General features: G+C 40.1%; 1 protein-coding gene across 1 annotated transcript in view; it reads right to left on the bottom strand.

The window, feature by feature from the left end:
• Positions 1 to 7,958: 7,958 nt before the first annotated feature.
• Positions 7,959 to 20,319, bottom strand: part of LOC138947332 (uncharacterized) — a 36,381-nt gene continuing 24,020 nt past the window's right edge. The window contains exons 4-7 of the mRNA XM_070318782.1: positions 18,023 to 18,139; positions 13,613 to 13,684; positions 12,321 to 12,492; positions 7,959 to 9,484 (exon numbers count right to left, since the gene is read on the bottom strand). Coding sequence (XP_070174883.1) covers positions 9,188 to 9,484; positions 12,321 to 12,492; positions 13,613 to 13,684; positions 18,023 to 18,139 — 658 coding nt within the window. The 3' untranslated portion in view covers positions 7,959 to 9,187. The remainder of the gene's footprint in view (positions 9,485 to 12,320; positions 12,493 to 13,612; positions 13,685 to 18,022; positions 18,140 to 20,319) is intronic.

Here is a 20,319-nt window from a genome sequence, read left to right as displayed (position 1 = left end):
TTTTTAACAACAATGTTGGACCATATTTTTCCAGTAAACATATTTCAGGGCAAGTAACTTGCAAAATTTGCTTCCATTTTGGGTTTTGACAGTCTGATAGTACTTTTTTCATCCAGATGAGTTTCAATGATTTGATGTATGTTTCTATATGAGGAACATTAATGCCTCCATTTTGAATTGTTTGAACTGCCACCGTTCTTTTGACCTTGTCGTTTTTATTATCCCAAACAAACTGGAAGCATTTTTTTTGTGCAATTGTTGTATAGAGCATGTATTGTTAGGTGGATTTGGTAGTAAAATCCATAAATATACAAGTTTTGATAGTATTAACGATTTGAGCACTGCAATCCGTCCTAGCGGGGTACTTGATCGTTTGGACCAGATACTAAACAGTTTTTTCACTTCGTTAAATTTCTCAGTAAAATTTAACTCCGCCATCCCTCCCAAGTCATTCGTAAACCAGAGTCCGAGGATTTTAAATTGTGCTGGATTCCACGTCATCTTGTGATTTTGCAAATATTGTTTATCACTGTTCCTTGTTCGGCCTAACCAGACGTTACAGGTTTTTTCATAGTTAAGTTTCAATCCAGATAACTTTTCAAAGAAGTTAAGTTCATAAAATAGAGTTTCATATGACCTTTCATCACCGTTGAGAAAAAGTGAGGTGTCATCGGCGAACTGACTAACTTTCTGTTCAGTTTCTGCAATCTGAATGCCTTCAATAGCTTTATTTTCTCTAATTCGACATGCAAGAAGTTCTGCACATAAAATAAACAGATAAGGTGAAATTGGATCCCCTTGTCGACATCCGCGTTCTATTGTAAAAAAAGCCAGATGCCTTACCATTGACCACTACCGAAGACCTTATATTAGTATAAAATGCTTGTATCCATCGTTGTATATTTTCCCCAAAGTTAAAGCATTTCAATACGTACGTTGTGCATATAAACCCAGTTAACTGAGTCGAAGGCCTTCTCAAAATCAATTGAGACTAACAATCCTGGTAAATTGTTTTCTTTCAAGTAGTCAATGATATCGTATAAAATTCTTATATTGTCACCTATATATCTCCCAGCCATAAAACCCGTTTGATCTTCATTAATTAGATTTGGTAGTACTTTTTTAATACGGTTCGCTATGCAAGATGATCCAATCTTGTAAGAAACGTTAAGTAAGGAAATAGGACGCCAATTTTTCAAATACTCTCTAGGTTTGTCACCTTTTGGAAGACATACAATTACACCCTCTCGTTGAGAAATAGACATCTCTGTTTTGGAAAAGCCTTCGTTTAAAGATCTGACAACAAAGCTACCAATTTGTCTCCAAAAAAACTTATAAAATTCAACCGTCATGCATCCCGTCCGTACCCGGGCTTTTACCATTATTCATGCTTTTAAGAGAATGAGTTGCTTCTGCAAGTGTTATTTCTCCTTCTAAGACTACTGCTTCTTCTTCAGAAAGCTTAGGTAAAAACGGTGTATACGTGTCTAGGTCGACTGTTTCTATCTCCCTTTCTGAATACAAATTTTGGTAAAATTCTCTTGTTTCGTCTAGCATGTCATCAGTGTTTGACAATGTCTGACCATTTTTTGATATTATTTTGAACATTTGCTTACTAATATAATGTCTTTTTTCTAGGTTGCAAAAGTATTTCGTTACTTTTTCTCCTTCAGCCGCCCATCTTGCTTTGCTACGTAGTAATATTCCTTGTATTTTAGTTTTCCGTAAGTTTGTTAATGCATCCTTTTTTTCTTGCATTTTCAATAAGTCGTCTTCAGATTTATTAACAATTTTTTCACGAAACTGAATTTCATCTTCAAGTGTTTTTTCTAAAAGTGCATCAGCCTTTTTTTTCTTGGCACTAAAATCTATTGTGGCTTTTCTAATTTCCATTAAAAGAGTATCTAAAAATAGCTGATCAGATATCGTTAAATGCAGATCATCAGTATCTATACTTTCAATGTTGTTCCTATCATAGACCAAGACAGAATATTGATCTTTGACTGCTTTGATGGTCTTATGAACTTCTTCCACATATTTTTTTATCTTTTAAGAGAGATGAATTAAATTTCCAATAATTTTTATGGCTCGTTTCCTTTTTAAACTCTAATTGTAAAACTATTATTGAGTGATCACTTCTGTATCCTGGCAGGATGTCAGCATCTTTTATTGCAGAGAGCATGTTCTCAGATACCAAGAAAAAATCTAATCTACTCTGCTGAATTGGGTTACTACGTCTCCATGTAAATCTCAGCGTTTCCGGGTTAATTTCTCGCCAGACATCAACTAGTTCCAGTTCACCAGCCATTTCAATAACCGTTTCTTGCGCTTTTACATTATCATTTCTCTTGTAATTTTGGTAATCCAGCGCTGGATTCAAAACTAAATTCCAGTCTCCCCCTATAATTATGTTTGATATATGCAAGTCCTCAATTGTTTTTTATAAATAAACATAAAAATCCGGATCATCGTTATTAGGTCCATAAATATTAGCTAACAAAATGTCTTTGTCCATAGTTTGAATGAAGACCAATAAAAAGTTTCCTTGGGTGTCTTTAATGACTTTCTTGACTTTAAAGTCAAAATTATTGTTAAATAAGATACAGACTCCACGAGACTGCGAGCTATGTGATGCAAAGTAGCACTCATAACCCCACTCTGCACCAATTTGCTTTTCAAGTTTAGTGTGGAAGTGGGTATCTTGTAAAAAGTATATAGAAAACTGTTTCTGTCTAAGATACTGAAATACATCTCGCCTCTTCTGAAAGTTTCCCAGACCCTGGACATTTGCTGAGGCTATCTTAATATCAGACATGGCATTGAAGAATTACATTTGATAAGGCAAAAAAAAAAAATTGTCTGTTTAGGGTAACCCGACCGACCCTATCGATTTGGCGCCGACCCAAAAACTTTTTTTTGATTTCACAAAAAAAAAGAGGTAAAAATGCTAAAAAGAGACATTTGGCGTTTCATTTACACACACACACACACACACAAAAAAAAAAAAAAAAAAAAACCTACCTACCTACCGACCCTACTTTTTTTGGTCATGTTACCCTAAACAGACATTTTTTTGGGGGGGGCCTTAATGTGCAAAGCCGGTTGAAAGCATACATGGCAAGCATTGTTGATTTTCAAACAACGAACAAAAAACAACAAGAAATCAAAAGGATGTCTTACTGACATCAAAAAGCTGACAGACATTTTGGTAGAACAAAGAATGACACAAATATCTACTTCCGGGAGAGCACCTCTATTTAGTAAACAAGACCAGTTAAGCAAACAATTTCTCTTTCCAAACACTTTAAAGTAAGCAACTGAGTCTGTTACCAAACCTGTTCAGAGCTGTGGATCAGCCTGCTTATGCACCAAACAAACATTTATACCTTATCTACATCAAAATTCCAGAATCTTTTTATTTTACGGAAAACAATTTACTTATTCACTAAAAAAATTAGCAAAAAACATATAAAAAAAAACAAAAGCAAACAGACACACATGTACAAATCCATATCAAACTCCAATGTTCACAACAAATCTTCTAATAAACTTCACTTTAAACACATTTCAGTCTCACTTGGTAACACATAAAACCTTGTCAGTACTTATATATAACAAACCATGATGTTTGCTATAAGAAAACATAAATTGAGGGCCAAAAGATATTTTCTACAGCATAAATCTCAAACCAAAAAACAGGACAATATTTTGTGAGTTTTGACACTGACAGTAGAATAATACCAGGTAATACAACATGATACAGGCACTTCAAACACAAATCACTTACCACTTCACATTTTTATTTTTCTTCAGTGGATATTCACAACAAACAGACAAACAAAATTCAATTGTTCAAAATATGTTTATATTTTAAAACAAACAAAAAGGCAAGCAAACAAAAACGCATTGATCATAGCTTTAGATATATGTGTGTGTGTTTGCATGTCTGTACGTGTTTAATGTATGAGTGCATGGGTGTGTGTAAGTACATGGGTGTGAGTATGAGAGGGTGTGTGAGCGCACACATGTCTTTCTTCCACATCATGTTTATATAGTTTATTAATTTTATCTGGACATTTTACATTGTCAAAACTAGGAAATAGTGGTAAAATTTGCAATCAACTACAAAGCACTCATTCATAAACATAAGGCATGGTTCTTTGTACTTGTAATTATGTAACTGTTTTCAGTTTGCAAGCACGCTGCGCTTGTTTCTTTTATAAGTAGCAACGCCACAGTTTAATCGATTTAAGCCACAGTTCGTCGCATGCCCAAGGCTACAGTTCTTTATAACTATTTGCAACAGTCCGTAGGTGTGAAGGCTCATTAATTTCACTTGCCAGGAACAGAGTCTTGTGCATATGAAGACCTGTGGTTTTGATTGAAATGGAACTCTGATACCGGCAAGTGAAATTATAGTGCCTTCACATTTACAGACTGTTGCAAACGAAGAACTGTGGACTTGTGCAAATAACGAACTGTTACCGGCAAATGAAAATAAGTCTGTCTTCACATCTACGGACTGTTGCATATGAAGAACTGTGGCCCTGTGCTTATTAAGAACTGTGGCTTTATTCGGAGGGCGAAACTCGGTAATCAGTGCTTTTGCCCATTCCGGGGGGTCTTTTGGGTCAATTTCCTGGTCACCCACGTACCTCCTTATCCACAAACTTATACAAGTTACCTTGTCCCTTTGAGGCTTTAGGCATGGTTTTGAGTTTTGGTTTTGACTGGGGTGCTCCCACAACGTGCCCGATCAAACGGCCGCCATACCGGAAGTCAAAAAATGAAACTTCTTCGCAAGAAAACAAGCTAGTTATCAGCATTGTTAAGATTTTTTACCAAGACACATGGATTTCTTTACCCGGCTTGGTCACATTTTTCATAGGGGTCAATGTGACCTTGACCCTAACGATATGTGACCAGATGTGGCTCACTATGAAATTCTAACAAACGCCCCACTCAGTGTTTAAGTTTGTAAGAGATATCGTCCATAGTAAAGTTAAAGGGGCAAGCTCACATCAAAATATGTCTACAATTCAACTTTGAAGGGCTCCTCTGACCTTGACATTGAAGCGAGGTCAACCAAAATGGTATCAGAAGATAAGGCTTTCTTTTTCTTGTATACCATACAAAACTAATCCCGCTGTTTTTAATTTGTTTTTTAGCACATTTGGAAAGGTAAGGTCAAGGTTCTCAAGTATCTTTTTTGAGCTCTTGGGGTCATACAACATTTTGCAACATTTGGTGTTTCTTCACTTCATAGCGTTCGAGAAAAATCCAAAGGTAATGATTTGTACAGACAGATGAAGACGGGCAACGGACAACGGCTGTACGACCAGGGTGAGTATGTACGCTCACTTTTGCTACACATGCGAGTAGCGGCTATTATCCGTTGTTCACAAAACATTCCTATATAATGTTTGGAAACAATGGTAGGGATAAAAATCAACCGTTTCTAAATGTGCTAAAAAATCAAAAAGACGCGTTCTATAACGGTCAAACGGTCCCTTAACAGACTTGGGCGGGGTCGTCTGACGGTTGGCAGACAGCACAAACACCCTGTGACTGCTCGCAAGGAAAAAATAAATCTGGATGGCAGTATGGCTACAACTACGTCGTTTAGTGTAACCATAACCCCTGAATGTATGAACAGCAGAAAAGGCTGTCTTTGACGTCACTGTATAATAAGAAGCACAAAAGGGATTTTTTGGAACTTTCTCTTGGTTGGAGACAAACATGTCCGCAATGCATTCGTGCATCAAGCTATCCATGCAGTCGTTTATTGTTGATTCTTTAGCTCCTCTATGGCAGGGGGGTTTTCACTTTGTTTTCCTTCAATTTCACTATGGGAGTTGTTCTTAAACATACGTTTGTTAAGAAAATTTTGGCTGATTGTAAAACAGCTGTAATATACGGCAGTCCAGGTTGTCCTTCAACTGTAAAAATGAAATAATGCTCTTTAAAGTATCATTTACAACAGTGGTGGCTGTTTTCACAAGTATGCTACAAAAAACACGGCAATACATAATACATAAGGAAAAGCCCTATGTTTGGTCAGTTGGTGAGATAGGTAAATGTTATTTGTGTGTGACAGTTCTGATGGTTTTCAAAGGGCTAATTCTTTGCTTTTCGACATATGCCCAACTGAAAACGCTTTAGCAACTCATGTGCACATGACAACCATCTAAATAGACTACATGTTCGCAGAAAACACAATACTGATTATAGAGGGAAAAATAACGGCTCTTTTTAAAAGCACGTTTAGTAGTGAAGTACTTTTAGGATTGTTTGGAATTTTTTACCAGCAGACACCCTTTCACTGCTGAGTGTCTTAGTATTGTAAGATGTGTGATTTGAATTTTGGTTTAAAGGTGCCTTTGGTTTGAACACCCCTACCCCTACGAGGCAGAAATACAAAGAAATAGAAGGAAATTGAGCCTATTTGGAACCAGACTTTAGTATGTTCCCATGGGGGGATTCACGGTGCGAATGACACTGCGTCAGCTTGTTCATTTATCTTTAGTATTTTCTTCAACTTTAACTTTTAGGACCATGTATGAGGTTGTGGCAAGCTAAATACACAACACGACGACGTCTCGGAAAAATAGTAAGGATTATATAGGGAAAAACAACAGTGTCAGTTAATGTCCGTTTTGAAGGTGTTAGTGGTTGGGGATTTTGAAAAGCATCAGACATCAGGCAGATACAATCCTTTCTGCGTGTTCTGGTGCAGAAAGAGTTTTCAGTTTATACATTGGGGTGACCAGTAGATACCGTTTTACAACCATAGCCCCAAACGACATTTACAGAGCCCAAAGAAGGATTAGGGTCAATTTCAAAGCCACTTTTCCATATGAAGCGCCAACCTTTATATGAAAATGTGTTTAATAAACATCAAAGGACTGAGGTTGAACTTTCTGATAAGGGACATTTTAAACCTAGTCATTGTCACTTCAACGTTCCCTTCACTAAAGTGGCTAAGATGCCTGGATAATTTCTTTCTCTTCCGTCTGTGTGCTTGTTTGGAATTTGTTATAGAATATGTTTTTTCAGTTAAACGCAAAATGGACATTGTTTTTTTTACTGGACATTCTTTTTGGCTCACGTAAGTGTAGCCCATGCGATGCTAACTTTTGTCTGTCTGTGCGTGCGTGCGTGCGTGTGTGATAGAAACTTTAACATTTGACTGAACACCGAAATACTAATTTTACTGGGTTATTATCCAAGCAACAGCTTCAAAGTAGTGAAGCAATGATCAACATTTCGTCGGCACGTATGTAGATAAAGTGTGTATCCAAAGAAAACGGGTGGTGGTGGTTTTTTTGGGTTTTTTTTTTTTTTTTTGGGGGGGGGGGGGGTAAAAACAGGTGACTGGTTTGTGTTGTGTGTGGTATGTAGACCAGGTCAGGGGTCAAGGTTAGGTCAGATCGCGTGAAGGATTGTGGTATAGATTGTGGTATAGTTCTAACGGCCGAGCTGCATTCGCCGATTCGGGGAAGACGATTTCACATTGTTCGGTTTCGTAGCGGCTCCAGAAAAAATAGATAAAGAAGATACCAAAGGAGATTTCCTACAGGTTGATCTGCACAGCGTGTTTTCAGTGTCTGCGCGAGGAAGCGCTGTCGTAAAAGGGCTGTGTCGATCTCAGTGGCAGTCGTGTCCCCATAAGTAGGCTACAGACAGACAGATCTAGATCTAGCGTCTCCCACTCTTGCACCGTGTCTATGCTTACTGTGTGTGTGTATGTGTGACCATAGATATCCCTTACACATCTATGGAGTGATTGAGTTTGTGTTACTGTTTGTCGATGTCTTACGGGAGCCTTGAAGGCTTCGCCTCTCGTTTCCTTTTACAATTACCTCTCTCTCTCTCTCTCTCTCTCTCTCTCTCTCTCTCTCTCTCTCTCTCTCTCTCTCTCTCTCTCTCTCTCTCTCTCTCTTACAGGGACTTATCACTCTTCTTTGCATGTTTTTATGCCTACGTATTTTCAAATACTCTGCAACACATGTAACCTAAATACAACATGTGCCCGTGCAATACCGCTTCTTTTATGAAAACATTGCTTCGGCCATGTTGTTTAATCAACCAATTTTCTTGTATTGAAGTGAACTTGGTGCTGACAAACTGATCATAAGCCTGAAGATTTCATTTATCCGTATCAATGGCAGGTGATATCCTATATAAAAGTCTTGGGGTGCGAACCACAACTGTTTTTACGGGAAGGACTTTGCCGCTTAACGGTTTCATTCACAGTCTTATCTTGGAGTGAATTGGGTGTTGACAAACCGATCGTCAGCCTGAAGGTTAAATGTATCCGTATCGAGGGCTGGCGATATCCTATGTAAAAGCCTGTTTGTTGGCTCACGTAAGTGTAGCCTATGCGATCGTAACTTTGTCTGTCTGTGCGTGCGTGCGTATGTGCGTGCGTGCGTGCGTGCGTGTGTATGTCTGTGGTAGAAACTCTAACATTTGAAGACGTCACATTACATTGACGTCACATTATGACGTAAGAGGGTTAGACGTCACGCGAAGGAAGTACTGAAAGTCTCGGTCATTATTATTTTGAGCGGGCCGAGACTAGTTGGCAGTCGTGTCCCTGTAAGTAGGCTACATGCAGACAGACAGATCTAGATCTAGTGTCTCGCTTTCTTGCACAGTTTCACCTATGCTCTTTCTGTGTGTGTGTGTGTGTGTGTGTGTGTGTGTGTGTGTGTGTGTGTGTGTGTGTGTGTGTGTGTGTGTGTGTGTGTGTGTGTATGTGTGACGGAGTGATTGAGTTTGTGTTACTGTTTGTCGATTTCTTACGTGAGCCTTGGAGGCTTCGCCTCTTGTTTGTTTCAGGGCCGGACTAGGCTAAGAGGAGGGGTGGGGTGGGGTTGCCAGAGGTGGTCCAGGGGGATGTTCCCCCTAGCGGGGTCAAGGGGCAGAGCCCCTTGTGGGGGTCAGGGGGCCAAGCCCCCTGAAGCTTATGGGTAGGTCATATTCTGAGATAGGAAAATGGTCGCTCCTTGCATGAAACGGCAAAAATAAACAATAATTAAAAAAAAATTAAATAAGTGAGGTACATGTTTAGGCTAGGGGGGGGGGGGGGGGGGTTGCGCAACCCCCATAACCCCCCCGGTAGTCCGGCCCTGTGTTTTGTTTTACAGGAAGGACTGTGCATCTGAGGATCTTATTCACAGTCTTATCTTGGAGTGAACTTGGTGTTGACAAATCGATCGTCAGCCTGAAGATTGAATTTATCCGGATTCAGGTTGCGAGGATGTGCATGTTTGGAGTATTCTGTAAACCCGGCTTCTTTCAGGCGCCGATAAATATCATACAGCCCAGAGTAGCCGTCCTTGCTGGGCCAGTCCGGAAACAGATGCCACTCCAGCATGAATTGACGTATCTGTGACGTCAGAATGTTCTTCTTGAGAAGGTCGTCCACCACCGCCCACTCGTGTCCTTCCACGTCGATCTTCAAAACGTCAAGAGTTCTCTGCACAACACAAGAGATTAGACCCAAATTATATGAACACAAGATGATGGCGGGGAACAAATGATTATATACCAAAATTATATGAACACAAGATGTTGGCAGGGAACAAATGAATATATACCAAAATTATATGAACACGTACAAGATGTTGGCAGGGAACAAATGAATATATATACCAAAATTATATGAACACAAGATGTTGGTGGGGAACAAATGATTGTGTCATCATTTTCACGAGTTTTCATTCACAAACACCTGGGAAATAAATCTCATGTTCCCCATGCAATAAATCGAGGTGGTGAATGGGTTTGAGCTTTCAGGTAAAACGTGGATTGTCAAAGTAAAAGCCAATCAGGCTGATTGTTTGATGTGTGGAACCATCGCGGCTTTGGATTTGTGTTTCCGAGGACAACGATTGTAAGCATTCACTCTCAAAGACCCAATCAATGTTGATAATTACCGCGGCGACTCATGGTCAATTTGCAACTTATCTCTGTAATCACAAAATCCACAACGAAAAGTCATAAACACATAATTAAAAAGAAAAGAAATATGCTCAACACTTACTGAACTCACACGTATGATCGCAGCTCTGTACATTTTCAGACTGGAAGTAAAGCGTCAACAAGCTACGTTTGACGTCACATACAAGGTTGACGTGTTATCTCGAGCTACTGTGACGATGCTTTGGCCTTTGTGGCCCGGAGTTAGATTCTAAAAATTCGTCTCGCTGTGGGTTATTGTGCATTTTGTTGCACAACCAAAATGATGACAAAAACGATGTTTGGTGGCTTGTCGTCAGACCAGCATTTTGTTGTTGGTCCTCGGGGAGCATATCGCCTTTTGTCTCATATTTATCAACCGCGGCCTTCGGCCTTGGTCTATAAAGATGAAACAAAAGACGATATGGTCCCCTTGGACCAGCAAAAAAGCTGGTCTGTCAACAAGCCACCAAACATCTTATAATATACCAAAATTATATGAACACAAGATGTTGGCGGGGAACAAATGATTATATACCAAAATTATATGAACATAAGATTTTAGCGGGGAAACAAGATTATTTCTGCCATTTTTGCAAAGTTGTACGTACAGAAAGTGCCTCCAAGGGAGGTCAGTCAGCATTACATCCGTACTGTACTAACTGCAGAGATGCAATTGCACGATAAATACAAAAGGCACAGTCCTTTTAATGAAAACGATTCGGCTCACAGTACACGGTGTATAAGAGCTTCCCTTCATCAGTTTGGATACTTCAACAAAAATCCACAGACTGGGTGCTCTCCCTTGCCGATTGGGCATTTTTTTAGATGACGTTTTTCCCTTAGTGGCTCTAATGTAAATCAGCAAAATTGATTCATTTAAAAAAAAATCCTCTCTTTCTTAGAAAGCAGTCAGTATGTTGATTTTAATTGGTATGTGTCCAAGCGGAGGGCTGGTTGTGTGGTAAAAGCCTGGCTAGATGTGAGATGGTAAGCCGAGCTGTCTTCGCGGGATGGGCTATGCCTTTTAAGGGGAGGTGGGCCAGTGCAAAATGGACAAATTGATCAAAACCCTTATTTTTTTTTGTGTGTGCAGATAATGGTCTCATAACATGCCTAAATTGCATGTGTGTCTGTGTTTTTGTCTAAAGTGTCATATTTATGTGTCAATAAAGACAATATTTATATAGTTTATCTTCAACGTCGTTTTTCTCATGTCAGCCATTTCTGCAGCAGTTGCATCTGTGGTGTTGCGATTTCTCTGGCTGTAATTTAGCTAGAGCAATAACTTTTTGTGCAGTTTGTGCAGAATATCACATTCTGGGGGATTACGAAAGGATTCTGTTGCCATTGTATTACAGTCATAACCAGGTTATTTCAAACAAAATGTTTGCAGGGGTTACCCTAAAGTTTGACGGTTGTAACAAAGAAATGTCCCTAACTCCAAATATAAATTTCAAAATCTGCTTCGTAATCCCCTAGAGCATACCCAGAAAGATAAAATATAACAATAATTAGAAGTGTGACAATCATATCTGCTGAAATATTATTTTCCCCCTGTACTCCAGTTTTGTCTGTTTTTGACTGTTTTTGTCGCGTAAAACAAAAACCAGCAACCCAAAATACAAAAAGTGACTATCATTTATAATTGTTTATTCATTACTTTCATAAAATAACATTCAAACAAAATAAAACATTCAAATTTAAAAAAAAACATTCACAGAACACTTTATCACAGACGGGACGTTTTTAAACGATTTTTATCCCCCACCCTTCCCTCTCCCAAACCTCAACCTAATTAACCATGATCCTAACTCAAACCCACAACACGTACATGTCTGGCCATGAACGATTGTAAAAAAAATTGTACAGCCTGATTCCACAGACATTCATGGTACTCCAGTTGCTCGATGAAATCGAACGTCTCTTCATCGATCATCGGAGGCGCCATGTTTTCGATCAGTTACCTTGGGGGAACAAGGGAAGCAACTCACATATTATTTCCGGAGAAAGTGATGAGTGCGCTGATTGGCTGCACCGCTGCACCGGAGCCAAAAAATAGAAACGTGTCCTATTCCTTGCTCCGCACCGCACACACCACTTTCTCCACTCCTGCAACGGAAGTAGCGTCATCTCTCCGCCTGGTGCAGCATACTCCACCCTTGCTCCGCTTGCTCCGCCTGTGTGTGAGCCCCCCTTTAAGCGAGAGTTATACGGAACCATTACACATGTCGTATGCATATAGAGCGCTTACTTCCCTTTGGTTATTTGATCTCTAAACAACGCTCTGCCTCATTCCGATTAAGATTCTTACTGATTGACCAGTCAAAACTTGACTGAATGTAAAAACTCACCCCTTCGTGACCGAGGTCCTTCATGATGACGTCCAGGGTTTTGACTGTCCAAATCTGCTTGCCCTTGACGTAACTGTCCCGCCTGGCGGTAAAGTTGGAGCTCGTGACGCCACTCAGCCCCAGTTTGTGGAACGTCACGTTATCATTCCGTTTGTGGTCTTCTGTCTTCATGCTGCCAATCAAATCAAACCAAATCAAATCAAATTACCTTTATTATCTCACATGGAGAAATTGCAGTGGTGGTACATGTAACATAAAGACAATTAAACGCAAGACTACAACATTAATAATATATTTAAATATATGTACCAATTAATTAATAACATTGTTCTCAACTAAAACACCTGTCTGCATACACATCTGTCGCTGTTAAGATTTAAAACACATATGTAAAAGAGTCATACAAAAACAAATGCCATTTAATTCCGTTAAAACATCACAAACTACCACATGGAAATGAGGGTAGGTTAGAGGTGGAGGAGGGTTTGCTCTAAACAGATATCGATGTTGCTAGTGATTTATTGGTATTTATCGGAGTTGTTATGTTAGAGGATGGGGTTAATCACTCACAGACAAGCACGCATGCATGCGTGCATTTAGACTCGCACGAATGAGCACTCATTCTTATACACCGATACACTCGCAATTGCAAACGCACGCGTGCACGCACGTACGCACGCACAAATGGCACGCACGCACGCACGCGCACACACATGGGAAGACAGAGTTTAGGGCTTAGGGAAACACCAACTAATAGGGCCAAACTTAGACAAAATTGCAATATCTATTTTTTTTTTGCGGTAGTTAGCTTTGTTTCTGCCACACAAACAATATATATGTGAAAAGTACATGTCCAGCACTTTGCAAAGAGGGTTGATGACGTCATCACTGGCGGTTAAATATCAGAATAGTCAAAAGGAATCCAAGCACTGCTATGTGTGTGTGTGTGTGTGTGTGTGTGTGTGTGTGTGTGTGTGTGTGTGTGCGTGTGTTTGTGTGTGTGTGTGTTTTTGTGTGTGTGTGTGTGTGTGTGTGTGTGTGTGTGTGTGCGCGCACGTGTTTTGAAGGCCGGGCTTGCCATCTTTTTGAACGAATCTTAGAATACTTCCATTTGGGAACTGTGGCCAATAAAAATATCATGTTGTGAGTACAACTCTCTCTGTACATGGAAATGTTGTACTCTTACCTTGTGCGTCGGACGCCAAGTCCTCGTGTCACATATCCCTGGCTGATATCATAATTAAATATCTGCCTGCCAGCTAGGTGTATTCATCACACAACGAACAACAAACCTGGGATCAAAGGAATGGACCTCGCATCCTATTGCGCCCATGGCGTCATCAAACGAAAAATCGAAGGCGATACTGAAACAGAAAAAAAGTTGGGTTAATTCAATCAATCAATCAATATGAGGCTTATATCGCGCGTATTCCGTGGGTACAGTTCTAAGCGCAGGGATTTATTTATTTTTATTTTTTTTATTTTTTTTTTATGCAATTTATATCGCGCACATATTCAAGGCGCAGGGATTTATTTATGCCGTGTGAGATGGATTTTTTTTTACACAATACATCACGCATTCACATCGGCCAGCAGATCGCAGCCATTTCGGCGCATATCCTACTTTCCACGGCCTATTATTCCAAGTCACACGGGTATTTTGGTGGACATTTTTATCTATGCCTATACAATTTTGCCAGGAAAGACCCTTTTGTCAATCGTGGGATCTTTAACGTGCACACCCCAATGTAGTGTACACGAAGGGACCTCGGTTTTTCGTCTCATCCGAAAGACTAGCACTTGAACCCACCACCTAGGTTAGGAAAGGGGGGAGAAAATTGCTAACGCCCTGACCCAGGGTCGAACTCGCAACCTCTCGCTTCCGAGCGCAAGTGCGTTACCACTCGGCCACCCAGTCCAGTGGTATCAACCTAAAGCTTACAACCTAATTGTATCAACCTAAAGCTTAAAGGAGCAGTACTACCCGCGAAAACAAATCTGCTCACTGTCTCACATCTGCCTAGGCTTCTACGTGTGATAAGACAATCCTTCCACTTGGTCATATACCAAAACTCAACATCCTTACTACTTCCTGCGCAGAGATGGATTTTTAAAAATTTATTGTTGAATTGATTTCTTAAAAAGCCACGCGTTTTTATCTCATGTAAAACCATGGCCAGATCTCATATGGCGAGCCGAATACGTTACACGAGATGGACTGTGCCTTGAATAATTACTGAACTGAGAAAAAATTAATGTGAAATTAGAAGAAAAAAATATCGTCTTGCGTTAAAACCCCACTTCCCTCTATGCAGCGTAGGTTTCCAACCTCCCGCTATCCAGCGCACACTATCACGCATCTCTTTAAACTTGCTAATAAAATATTTTCAGAAGAAATGTTTTTAAAATAGTCTGACAAAGTATAGCGTGGTTAAGAAACAGGACGGAGCTAGAGATACTGTGGGAGCAGTCTGACGATGAGATTTGGTGTCTTTGTTCCAGTTTTTTTTTCTTCTTCTTCTGCGTTCGTGGGCTGAAACTCCCACGTACACTCGTGTTTTTTGCACGAGTGGAATTTTACGTGTATGACCGTTTTTTACCCCGCCATTTAGGCAGCCATACGCCGTTTTCGGAGGAAGCATGCTGGGTATTTTCGTGTTTCTATAACCCACCGAACTCTGACATGGATTACAGGATCTTTTTCGTGCGCACTTGGTCTTGTGCTTGCGTGTACACACGGGGGTGTTCGGACACCGAGGAGAGTCTGCACACAAAGTTGACTCTGAGAAATAAATCTCTCGCCGAACGTGGGGACGAACTCACGCTGACAGCGGCCAACTGGATACAAATCCAGCGCGCTACCGACTGAGCTACATCCCCGCCCTGACTGAGCTACATCCCCGCCCTGACTGAGCTACATCCCCGCCCTGACTGAGCTTCATCCCCGCCCTGACTGAGATACATCCCCGCCCCAAAGGCACACTCTTCCTCGTGAAGACAAATCTGGCCAGACTTTATAATTTACGTGGGATAAGACCATCCTTCAACTTGGTCACATACTAAAAACTAACAGTCTAGGTGCTCACTATCAACAATTTTTTTAATGAATTAATTTCGTAAACGCTAATTCACACACACGCAGGCACGCCGCACGCACGGACGCACGCACGCAGGCACACACACACACACACACACACACACACACACACACACACACACACACACACACACACACACACACACACACACACACACACACACGTGCACACACATGTTTCGGAATCTTTAAAAAAAAAAAAAGTTAAAAAAAAGTTAAAAAAAAGGGTCTATTCGATCAAGTATCCGTTCGATTAAGCGTGAATTTGATCAAATGCCTCTTTAACAAACTGTCTCCAGATAGATCTTCGGGCACCCGCTTTTGAAAACTGAACAATGTGAACAAATTACATTCGATTAAAAGTTGACAGTTGAAAGATTCTTTCAGACCACCTCGTGGTACATATTATGTAATGCTATTTACGTGTTGCTGGGGTGACGACTCCACAAGCCCACACCCCTGGCGTCAGTAAACACTACCATTCAACTATCCTCTTTGCAATCTGAACGTTGATTTCAAATGGCGCTTCGCGTGTAATGTCATTGCATGGTCGGGGTGGCCGAGTGGTAAACACACTTGCCTCGGAAGCGAGAGGTTGCGAGTTCGACCCTGGGTCAGGGCGTTAGCAATTTTCTCCCCCCTTTCCTAACCTAGGTGGTGGGTTCAAGTGCTAGTCTTTCGGATGAGACGAAAAACCGAGGTCCCTTCGTGTACACTACATTGGGGTGTGCACGTTAAAGATCCCACGATTGACAAAAGGGTCTTTCCTGGCAAAATTGTATAGGCATAGATAAAAATGTCCACCAAATACCCGTGTGACTTGGAATAATAGGCCGTGAAAGGTGAATGCTCGCTTGAGGTTTGCTGGGCGATGTGAATGCGTGATATATTGTGTAAAAAATTCCATCTCACACGGCATAAATAAAGCCCTGCGCCTTGAATCCGTGGTTGAGATATGTGCGCCATATAAATTGCATAAAATAAAATAAATAAATAAATAAAATTTCATTTTATTTCATTCCTCCCAGTGAAAAGCTAGCAGCTCAACATGGGTCGCGCTAAGGGGCTCCGCTCACATATGTAACTTCAGCAGGACCGACGACGCACTGCAGCTTATCCCAGCCCGCAACACGTTTGCATGAAAGGAAAACAGGCCAAGTATTCGTCATAATTCCTATCGCGGCATAAATAATAGGCCGTGCGTCGTCTGTGCCGCTGAAACTGCGCAGGTATATTCTGCCCATAACCAGCTACATGTGTGCGTGTTTAGGTGTAATCAGCCACCCGCACGTACAAAATGACCGAGGTCTTTTACACGCCACTGTGGGGACATGGATATCGTTTCCGAGTCTGCATATAAAGTAGACTAGTGTCCGTCTCGGACTGGATTCGAACCCGTTACCTAAGGATCACAAGTCCAATGCTGGTTCAACTGACAATGGCTTGCGTTTCTCGAAAGACCTGAAATACTTTTTGGAATTGCTAATAATAAATTTTTAAAAAGGCAGACACTATGTTTTCCTGCAAATAATAATTTTAGATTTCTGATTTTTGGCTCACGAAGTGTAGCCTATGCGATCGTAACTTTGTCTGTCTGTGCGTGCGTGCGTATGTGCGTATGTGCGTATGTGCGTGCGTGCGTGTGTATGTCTGTGGTAGAAACTTTAACATTTCGTCATTTGAAGACGTCACATTATGGCGTAAGAGGGTTAGACGTCACGCGAAGGAATGTCTCGGTCATTGTTATTTTGAGCGGGCCGAGACTATTTGGCAGTCGTGTCTGTAAGTAGGCTACATGCAGACAGACAGATCTAGATCTAGTGTCTCGCTTTCTTGCACAGTGTCACCTATGCTTACTGTGTGTGTGTGTGTGTGTGTGTGTGTGTATGTGTGACGGAGTGATTGAGTTTGTGTTACTGTTTGTCGATTTCTTACGTGAGCCTTGAAGGCTTCGCCTCTTGTTTTTCTTCTATTTCTTTCCTTCTTTTTTGATAATAAATCTTACAACTTGATTTCTGCTCTATTAACACACAAGGAAAGCCGAGTGCTGACTGCTAGTAAGAACAAAATACTTGCAAAGGCAGCCTGTACCATGGCTTCTAAGCACGGCGTAAGCCAAATCAAACGTCCCATTAAACAAATATATACGTATCATGTACTCTGGATTTCAAGGATGTCCATATGTCATTTTGAGAACTTTGCCCCTTTAACATAATATGATGCTAATGAGAACCACAATGAATAATGACGACAGCTCAAATCGTAAGAATTAGGATGACCACAGCAAGGACGAAATATTTGAAATGACGATGATATAATATTGAGTATACTTGAAATAGTTCTATGCGCCTCATTAAAATATACACACAGAAATAATTGCGTACACAATGCCAGATCAAATATACATCGAAGTAAACTAACACAAGTTCTCTGCACACGTACATGAATTTCAAAATACATAGCCGAAAACAAGTAAAATGATTGATATTCTCATGATTTGATGATGTGTGGCCAAAAAAATTGCTATATATATGGACAATATCTGTGACGAAATAACCAATGACGTCATCGCTCATGACGATAATGCTGACGTCAGTGAATTTACCCGAATGAGTAGACGAGACAGGGAGGCTTGACGGTGTAGGGTGGGTCCATACAGACCATCCAGTTGCCCATTGGCTGGCGATGTTGACACTTTATCTTCGCTGGTGCTTCCATCAACCTGCAACGGAACAAGGTTTCAGGTCAAGAATAGCGCATGGTAACCTTCATCCCAGAGATTTTGTTTGCGTACAATGACTTGAACGATACGATCGTTCCGCGCAGACAAAACGATGTACAGATAGATAGGCTTACAGCAACCCGTGAGGGTTAACAGTTCGGGCCTTAAAATGTATTTCGATGAAGACAAATATCATTGCTTTTTTTACAGTACAAAAAAAAGTATTAATAAAAAGGCGTGCTTTAAAGGACATATATACGACCATCGGCTTCATCCAACAAATGTACGTTGTAGGGGGAGGAATACTCAGTTTAGCAGTAAACTAGTTCAGAAAGAAAGTAAAACAAGTTGCGTAAGGCGAAAATACAATATTTAGTCAAGTAGCTGTCGAACTCACAGAATGAAACTGAACGCAATGCCATTTTACTCGTAGCATCGTCAGGCCACCGCTCATGGCAAAGCAGTGAAATTGACAAGAAGAGCGGGGTAGTAGTTGCGCTAAGAAGGATAGCACGCTTTTCTGTACCTCTCTTTGTTTTAACTTTCTGAGCGTGTTTTTAATCCAAACATATCATATCTATATGTTTTTGGAATCAGGAACCGACAAGGAATAAGATGAAAGTGTTTTTAAATTGATTTGGACAATTTAATTTTGATAATAATTTTTATATATTTAATTTTCAGAGCTTGTTTTTAATCCGAATATAACATATTTATATGTTTTTGGAATCAGCAAATGATGGAGAATAAGATAAACGTAAATTTGGATCGTTTTATAAATTTTTATTTTTTTTTACAATTTTCAGATTTTTAATGACCAAAGTCATCAATTAATTTTTAAGCCACCAAGCTGAAATGCAATACCGAACCCCGGGCTTCGTCGAAGATTACTTGACCAAAATTTCAACCAATTTGGTTGAAAAATGAGGGCGTGACAGTGCCGCCTCAACTTTCACGAAAAGCCGGATATGACGTCATCAAAGACATTTATCAAAAAAACGAAAAAAACTTATGGGGATTTCATACCCAGGAACTCTCATGTCAAATTTCATAAAGATCGGTCCAGTAGTTTAGTCTGAATCGCTCTACACACACACACACACACACACGAACACACGCACACACGCACACACGCACATACACCACGACCCTCGTTTCGATTCCCCCTCGATGTTAAAATATTTAGTCAAAACTTGACTAAATATAAAAAACATATAGGGGAAGGGCTCCTAATATGGACCACTTTTTATATTTAGTCAAGTTTTGACTAAATATTTTAACATCGAGGGGGAATCGAAACGAGGGTCGTGGTGTATGTGCGTGTGTGTGTGTGTGTGTGTGTCTGTGTGTGTGTGTGTGTGTGTGTGTGTGTAGAGCGATTCAGACTAAACTACTGGACCGATCTTTATGAAATTTGACATGAGAGTTCCTGGGTATGAAATCCCCGAACGTTTTTTTCATTTTTTTGATAAATGTCTTTGATGACGTCATATCCGGCTTTTCGTGAAAGTTGAGGCGGCACTGTCACGCCCTCATTTTTCAACCAAATTGGTTGAAATTTTGGTCAAGTAATCTTCGACAAAGCCCGGACTTTGGTATTGCATTTCAGCTTGGTGGCTTAAAAATTAATTAATGACTTTGGTCATTAAAAATCTCAAAATTGTAAAAAAAAATAAAAATTTATAAAACGATCCAAATTTACGTTTATCTTATTCTCCATCATTTGCTGATTCCAAAAACATATAAATATGTTATATTCGGATTAAAAACAAGCTCTGAAAATTAAATATATAAAAATTATTATCAAAATTAAATTGTCCAAATCAATTTAAAAATACTTTCATCTTATTCCTTGTCGGTTCCTGATTCCAAAAACATATAGATATGATATGTTTGGATTAAAAACACGCTCAGAAAGTTAAAACAAAGAGAGGTACAGAAAAGCGTGCTATCCTTCTTAGCGCAACTACTACCCCGCTCTTCTTGTCAATTTCACTGCCTTTGCCATGAGCGGTGGACTGACGATGCTACGAGTATACGGTCTTGCTGAAAAATGGCATTGCGTTCAGTTTCATTCTGTGAGTTCGACAGCTACTTGACTAAATATTGTATTTTCGCCTTACGCGACTTGTTGTTTCATGCTAATAACTAGCTTGTTTTCTTGCGAAGAAGTTTCATTT

The sequence above is a fragment of the Littorina saxatilis genome, linkage group LG14, assembly GCF_037325665.1.
Source record: "Littorina saxatilis isolate snail1 linkage group LG14, US_GU_Lsax_2.0, whole genome shotgun sequence".
NCBI lineage: Eukaryota > Metazoa > Mollusca > Gastropoda > Littorinimorpha > Littorinidae > Littorina > Littorina saxatilis.
This window is presented reverse-complemented; position numbering and strand designations above follow the sequence as displayed.